General features: G+C 40.3%; 1 protein-coding gene across 1 annotated transcript; it reads right to left on the reverse strand.

Annotated features, from left to right (window-relative positions):
- Positions 1-1,635: 1,635 nt before the first annotated feature.
- Positions 1,636-7,656, reverse strand: LOC137747120 (probable ADP-ribosylation factor GTPase-activating protein AGD14). Its single transcript, XM_068487134.1, has 13 exons — positions 7,452-7,656; positions 6,882-6,988; positions 6,204-6,265; positions 5,924-6,011; positions 5,762-5,823; positions 5,593-5,689; positions 5,005-5,463; positions 4,035-4,658; positions 3,447-3,551; positions 3,255-3,335; positions 2,706-3,042; positions 2,547-2,592; positions 1,636-2,231 (listed from the first exon to the last, which is right to left on the reverse strand). The coding sequence occupies exons 2-13, from the start codon at positions 6,975-6,977 to the stop codon at positions 2,093-2,095; spliced, it is 2,196 nt and encodes a 731-aa protein (XP_068343235.1). The 5' UTR covers positions 6,978-6,988; positions 7,452-7,656; the 3' UTR covers positions 1,636-2,092.
- Between the last annotated feature and the right edge of the window lie 211 nt (positions 7,657-7,867).

Consider the following 7,867-nt stretch of genomic DNA (forward strand, 5'->3'; position numbering starts at 1 on the left):
CTTGCGTGCACAACAAGTCACTTCATTCTGCAGGTTTACGATTGATGTGGGATGGGCCAACACTTGGGTGAGGATTGTGAACGAGTGGATCGCGGTCTGCGTGTATTGTGAGTATGTAACGCTAAACAAAATTGAATGCGCTCCAACAAAAATCTCGTCATGACTGAAAGGAAAATTTGGGTTTTGCAGTATGGATGCTAGTTGCTCCAATCGTATGGGAGAGCAGATAAACGGCGCAATCCGCTTGAGTTTATGTTTACATCTTGCCACATTCATCCGTTGTACATAGGGAGTGTCCAAGCTTCGCCCTCGAAGATCAAAACTCTTTGCATACTCTGAGAAGAGCCTCCTCATGCCGCCATGGGCAGCAGCGCCACCGGCACTTGACACTGGTGAACTTACTGCAACTTCCAATTCGTAATGTGTGAAGATTAAGGAGGGAAAGAAAAATGTACACAAGTTAATCATTTTAAGTCCTCCTTTCCAATACCATTGAGTGTTGTGAATTCATAACACTTTTCTTCTCCATATGTAATCATTGTAGTGTGAGCAAATGTGGTTTGGAAGAATCTTAGCATGTCATTATTTGTTACATTAGTCAAATAGAAAGTATATGTTGGGTCCTTGGAAGTGTTTCTATTATCTTTTTGAGGTCCGTGATTGGTGGTTTTAATGTTCGGCATATGTTTGAGCGATATTATATTTACAGGCAGGGGTGGATGTACATTGTGACTAAGGTGGTCCCAGGACCACTCAGAGTCCAGGAAATATACATGTGAAGGTCTTTTAAGAACTCTCCGAGTGTTTAGTACAGGTCTATTTTGTTTCTACCAAGTGTTTGATGTAATGTCTCTAGGCATATCTCGATAGGTTGCTCCACTCACTTGACAAATTCTCTCGATATCATTCATCGGATTTCTTCGACATATGTCGATATCTGTTCACATGTGTTTAACATGGTTTGTCTGAAGATAACAAGCTCACCAAGTGTTTAACGAAATGTCTCAGTGAATAAAATGAAACTCTTTCTGTGAGCTTTGCACCGTTTCTATCTAAAACAACTTATACTTTAATACTGGGACTTCCCAAAGTTTGAATCCTAAATCCACCATTGCTCATAGAGAAAATTCGAACTTGAATACAAAAAGAGACACGGTGGCCTAAACCAATTTGGCTATGGCTAAGTTCATGATTTCTATGAAGATGGTATAAGCATCGGAGATCGACGAGAAGTAGGGCTCTGTACACACGAGAGTAGGCTAGGGCTACAGCTGCTCTTCACGAATTAACCCCAGGAGGTGCAAAACATCGTCAACATAACATTCCATGCCAATGATACATGCGTGAACTCCTCTCTAAATGTACAGTAATACGGAATATCATAATAGTGTACTTGTGCTATATAAAATGTCCTACCGTTCTCTACGAGTCTGCAAAACGACTAAAAATGCTCTTAATTACCAAGTAATTAACAGAAAAACCAAATAATATCTGTCCTCCTAAATTTGACGTTAAGTAACTTGGAAACCAAGAAACCAAAAGAAAAGCCTGTGATGCAGCATTACTGGAAATTAAGAACCAAAGGCAAAACCGTAAAATCCCGCATCAGAAAATAACCTCACCACTCGATCGATCGACAATTGTATTAACGTACAAACTGCATTTCACTGTAACATCATTGCTACCGTTCCACCAACTTCCTTATGACTCAACGAGTTCACAGCACAATAATGTGATTGCAAAATCATACAACAAAGTAGGCGAAGAACAAAGAAAAAGAAAAATTAAAAAAAAAAAAAAAAACACCTTCGCTAGCAAACTCTACAACTTAATGGCCCTTTAAACTATGTACTCTCTCTCTCTCACTTTCTTACAAACAACAAACAAATTGTACATGACGGGAAGTCGATCTTTTGACTTGTGACCGACCCCCGGTGATGATCCAAGAACACAATCTCGCATTAGGCTGCATCGGATAACATAAAAACTAGAGGAGATAGAAACCAAAACCTTTCCAGCAATTTGACAGGCAGCAGCAGCAGCAAGATGATGACCCTAAATGGGATTTGAGACCATCTTGTGTTTTTTTCATCTACCCAAATGGATTTCCTCCAGCCGAAGAGTATGGATTTGGAGTAGCAGGCGCTGAGAATCTACCTGCCAGCTGCTGATCCACATTTAACGAACCAAAAGAAGCCCCACCGGTGCCAAAGCCGCCTGCCCCTTGATACCTACAAGTATGACAAATAGGTTAGGGAAACCGCAATCAACAAATTATCTCATCAAAATACATAAATTACACTCCAATCTTCACATGCATATTTATATTGTGGGGACTGAATACATGCAGAATTTTTCAGAAATTCAAGAAAGTTTTAGGTTCCAATCGGGATATAACACCCGCATTTGTGAATCCATGAGGACAGCTCGTAAAGTAGAACCATACGGGAGAAAACTTGGAGCAACTACTTATTTTAGATGTTCGGTGTTATCCAATGCTAATTGAATAGTAAATGAAAAATAGAAAAACTCAAGATTATGGTTACCCGGAAGGTGGCACGCTGCTCGGAACTTGTTGTACCATGTAGGCCCCTGAAGTTATCAAACCACAATTCAACGCTCATTTCCAATTAAAAAGACCGACAAACTATTTTTCACTATTTCCTAGAAGGAAAAGAACAAGGGAAAAAGCATCAATATATTACTTGGTGGCAATTGTGATGCATATTGTGGTGGCTGGGGAGGCACTTGTGATGCATACGGCGGTGCTTGAGAAGGCATTTGTGATGCATATTGTGGTGGCTGGGGAGGCACTTGTGATGCATACGGCGGTGCTTGGGAAGGCATTTGTGATGCATATTGTGGTGCTTGGGGAGGCACTTGGGATGCATATTGTGGTGCTTGGGGAGGAACCGCTGATGAATATGGTGATGACTGGAGGGGCATCCATGCTGATGAGGGAGTACCAAGGCTGGACGTGCGCATTAAACCTGAAGGGGATAAAGGCTGGGCATTTGGTAGGGGAGCTTGCAAGGAAGGAAACTGCATTAAGAAAACACATCAACAAGCTTCAAATTATTTGTGCATCAATTGCTGAGATATCAGAAACATGTCGAGCTAAAAACAAATACTTCAGCCCTGATTCTAACTAATAATGCCAGTTTTCTGGTGAGTTATTGGTTTTGAGCAAACTATGACCCAAAAAGTAGAGATGCATTGATTAGGATAACTTAAGATGAACTGAAATAACGTACCGCTGAGGCTTGTATTGGAGGTTCACTGTTTACATCAAATGGGTTTGCTGACTTTGAAGACTGCTTAAAACTGGGCATTGGCTATATAAACAGAAATTCAAATACAATGAGTTTAAAAAGTGGTTTATACCAATCATTTTTGTGAAGAGAACCAACTCATTATCTTTAAAATGTCGAGTTGAGAGACAATACCACCGCAGTGTTATATGGCATAGGAAACCCCATACCACGAGGAGGACCAGTTTGCCATCCAGGAACTGGTGCCAGAAAAGATGAATAGTTCATTGCAAAAACATCCTGCAATTAATTCAGATTTCAACAAATACATGAGTACATAGTACATACTTATAAAACGATATTACATTTTTGGTCCCTAACATTTAGTTCAAATTGCACTTTGGTCCCTGTAGTGTAGTGTAACCTAAACAAATTTACCCTTATAGTCTGCAACACTTTCAGTGCGACCAAATTTTCAGTTTGGTCACATGGTTGATGGAAAATTGAAATTTTTCTAAAGGTAAAGAAGTTTACATTTCAAATTGGCTCAATTCCACATTTGTCGTGTTGGTAATATTGAAATTTGGCAAAATTAGTGCACAAATTCACATTTTCGGTATGTGACAATCTAAAACGAAATGCTACCCACTACAGATTAAACTAATTTAAATTAGAACAAGGGTTAAAGTGGAATTGGGCTTAAAATACGGGACAAAAAAGTACATCTAGCTTATGCTAATGTATTATCATGATGCCAACAAAGCCAATTAAAAGTATAATTACCGCAGGAAGTTCTCTTCTTCCAGTAGACTTTGCTTCCCCAGCTGACGATTGTGATGCAACAGTCGAAGTTCCATCAGTGGAAGGCATATATTGTTGTCCAGCAGACTGAACCCCAGTAGCAGGGTATAAAGAAGGTTGCTGGTGCTGCATGGTAGGCCATTGCCCGGAAGCAGGATCTTTAACATGGAAATTACCACCATTTACTGGGAATGCTTGAGATCCAGGGGCAGGAACTGGAGCAGCAACAGGGGGAAATGTTGACAAGCTGCTTACCGGTGCAACTGTGGGGGCACCAAGATTACCTGCAGTCCCAGAAACATAACTAGGGACAGGTGCTGAAACCGACAATTGTGATAGCAGAGATTCTACTGAATTCACATTTGCAGGAGCTTGAGGTGCTTTCACTGCTGGAGTAACATCAAAAGAGGCCCAATTGTTGTCATTGGTTGAATTTGCAGGCTGTGGGTAGGATTGAGCTACAGTAGTTTGTTGTGCTTGAGGAACTACAACAGCTGGAGCAGGTTTGATATCAGCATCAAAATCAATTAAACTTCCAGAAGTCTCCAGCTTCACTTCCACTGGGTTCCCATTGGAGGAGGCCAAGCTGCTGGACGACACACTTCTCTGAAATTATTTAAAAACAGTAAAAGAATAACTCTACTTATTATTTTGGGAATGATGAGGAAAAGACAAAACTACCCAAACAAATACAGCATGCAATCACCTTCTATATAACAGAACTAACACAGATATCATTACAGGAAAGTGTGAAGCATAACAGGTAAGCTGCATGGAGTTGACTAAAAAATTCCAGACATGCAAGGGATTACGATCACATTGATTGTGACTCAATATGTATCCACGGGCACTAGCAGCTCTTTTACATATAACAGCTGAAACATTATAGTGGTCTCACATGTAAATGAAAACAGTATAACACCAAGATGATTCAGATGAGAAGAACCATCACCTGTGTATGCTGCACAGAGCTATCAGTAGCTCTAGCACTGTTAGCTTTTGGAGGTTCAATTATACGGAGAGGTACTGTGTTCTCCCCCAAAATCTCTCTAACAGGCCGTACAATAGGGGGACTTGACGAATTTAGATCTCTTGGTCGTTCAGGTGATTTTCCTTCCACTTTAGAATCTCCATCAGATATTCTACGATCATCATTTCGACTCCCATTTCCAAATCTATCTTCTCGACGCCAATCATTCACAATCTCAGGGCGACCAGGACTTCTCCTATAATCACTAGACTGACGACTTTCTTGATCATATCCAGGACTTCTTTGCCCATCATAACTTCTTGCACCAGGACTAGACCTATCACTGTAACGACGCTCATATTTATCATCATATGGTGGGCTTCGAGAGCCACCCTGATATGAATCCACTCTTCTGTTGTCATAGGAATCTTCTTTCTCACCCTGTATGACATGTAATTAACAACTTAAACCCAGAAAGACTTGTAACAATTTCATTGTGGTATAAGAGTAAACTGAACCAGTTTGTTGACTTTAGGTATATGGTAGCACTTGGTATAAAGGATAGCTCACCATTTTCCCCTTTGGAGGCTTGTCCAAGTTTCTCTCACCAGTATATCTTCTATCCACATATACATGCTTAATAAAGTCTCGAAGTCTCTCAACATTACTGGAATAAAAAATTTGAATCAGAACCAGTCATTACTAGCACTAATATAAAACTGAATAAAAGAGTACTAACCTGCTGTCAGGATAGGAGTTACGTTGCGGGTCCAATTCTTTATGATAAATTTCCTTTGCACGCTGTAATGGGGAAGTAGAGAGGAGCCCAAGATAAACTGAGAAGATTAGCAACAGATAGAAATAATATCTCCAAGAACTGAGAAGAGAGATGCATGAATACCTGATTTCCCCCTTCTTGAAGGGCATTGACTTCTTGTGAAGTAAATTTGGCCATTGATACTGATTTTACACGGTGTGTGAACTCTCGGCTGGAAACATTTCATGCAATTAACACGATGCAAGCAAATCAATAAGTGGTGCCCATGAAACATGAAAGGAGTATAATTTTCAATAAAAAACAACCCAGCATCCCCCTCCGCCTCTACTGTCTCTATGCACACATACAGAGGAAAGGAAAATATCTTTTAAGAAATAATGCAGCAGAGCACATCATGACTTACTGTATTCCACTGCAGTTTGTGCAAACAAATGTCCAGAAATTTGTGCAAACATACTGTGGCCCCTGCTTGGCAGAACATGAAATTAAAAGAACGAACGTAAGTTGTAACCACAAAATCATACTCTTTAGGTATAAATTACCCACGTGCACTCATTGAACTCAAAACCATATCATGACAAATTTTTTGGACATAAATATTGCTCCTAAGGTACTAATTTGTTTCTAAGGATGCCAGGCTACACATAAAATACAGTCTGTGTGATACTTAATCTGACTTGCATTTTTGCGCAAGAACACAAAATACATTTGGTTTGCTAAATACATTGTAACAATTTCTAGATTAAGCTCTATGAGTCTAAGCTTAAGTTTAGAAGTATATGAAGAAGTGTTAGGGTTCTTCTCCCTGAAAAAAATACTAGTATCACGATCCAAGTTACATTCTCCAATAGCTTGACTGCTGGATTCAATCACGTCCATCATCGAGTTTCTTGCTGACTTGTGTAAAATATAAGTTAATGTTACTTTACATAAATTCAGTAACGTAGTTTGGACCAAATTCCATCTACCATTAAACGATAATCAGAAACAAAGAATATGATCCTAAAATGTACAAGTGGCGCGTGAAACAACAAAAGCAACAATGAACGAACGTTGAACAAGAAAGCAATAAATTGTGTACCAGACTGTTGCAGTTGATGCATCTGCGATTCTCGGGAAGTTTAAGAAGGCCGCGAATAATTCGTTCATTTTTCTCGTCTTCCCTTCGACTTGCCATTCTCGCACTCCCTATTTCATCATAAGCCACAATTAATACCATAGAAACATAAATTCGGACAAGACAGAGGAATTGAATCGTAACATAGCCACTAGAATTTCACCAAATTACGCCGAAATCTTTAACCGGCAAATCCATTTCCTACTAACCTAGTTCAATATCATGGATTTTAAAGTTTTGCATCGATTTCATTTCCAGAAAGCAATGAACTTACCGAAACTAAACTAAACCAAACAGTCGATAAACACATCGAATCGAAATCCTCTACAAATCCAAGCCCTAAACCAAACAATTAACTCCAAATTTTATTTTCTCAGCCAACATTTTCTTAACAACCAAACAGACCACCGCCTGTTCAGTACATAAACCACCGTACTGCGGCGGATCTGAAAAATCAGAGCCGCCGACGAGCATTTAAACAAGCAGAGACAAATCGGAATCTGTACAGAACCTCGAGAAACAAATAGTACTGACCTCAACTCGCTGCGGATGAAGAAGAAGAAGCTGTTCTACTCCTGCAGGACTCTATCCAAACGACGCCGTCGCCGAGATCCACCCGCTACCGCGCTTGGTGTGTATCAATGGAAGGTAACAGATCTTTGGAGGGCGCGTGGCTATGGCCGTTGTACAGCTCAGAGCTTAATCAGACTCTGCTTTTGATTCCAACAAGATGTTAGAGAGAGAGAGAGAGAGAGAGAGAGAGAGTGAGGAATTGGGATATTTTACGGTGTTCTCGGACTCAGGGGGATTACCCTGTCCCTACGATCGTGGCGCTCGCTCGCTATATTGACGGGAGCATTGCTTTCGTTAGCTTGGAACCACAGTCCGCGGTCATACAAGGCGACTTGATTGATTAACGGTCAATTTACCCCTTGGCAATTTCTACCGAT

Source organism: Pyrus communis, chromosome 10 (assembly GCF_963583255.1).
Source record: "Pyrus communis chromosome 10, drPyrComm1.1, whole genome shotgun sequence".
Lineage (NCBI taxonomy): Eukaryota > Viridiplantae > Streptophyta > Magnoliopsida > Rosales > Rosaceae > Pyrus > Pyrus communis.

Excerpts from the sequence above, each read along its gene's own strand:
- LOC137747120 (XM_068487134.1), bottom strand. The coding sequence starts at position 6,977 with ATGGCAAGTCGAAGGGAAGACGAGAAAAATGAACGAATTATTCGCGGC. Across the intron at positions 5,824-5,923 it reads TTCAAGAAGGGGGAAATCAG|CGTGCAAAGGAAATTTATCA; the intron begins GTATTCATGCAT and ends TCCCCATTACAG. Across the intron at positions 5,690-5,761 it reads AACTCCTATCCTGACAGCAG|TAATGTTGAGAGACTTCGAG; the intron begins GTTAGTACTCTT and ends TTTTTATTCCAG.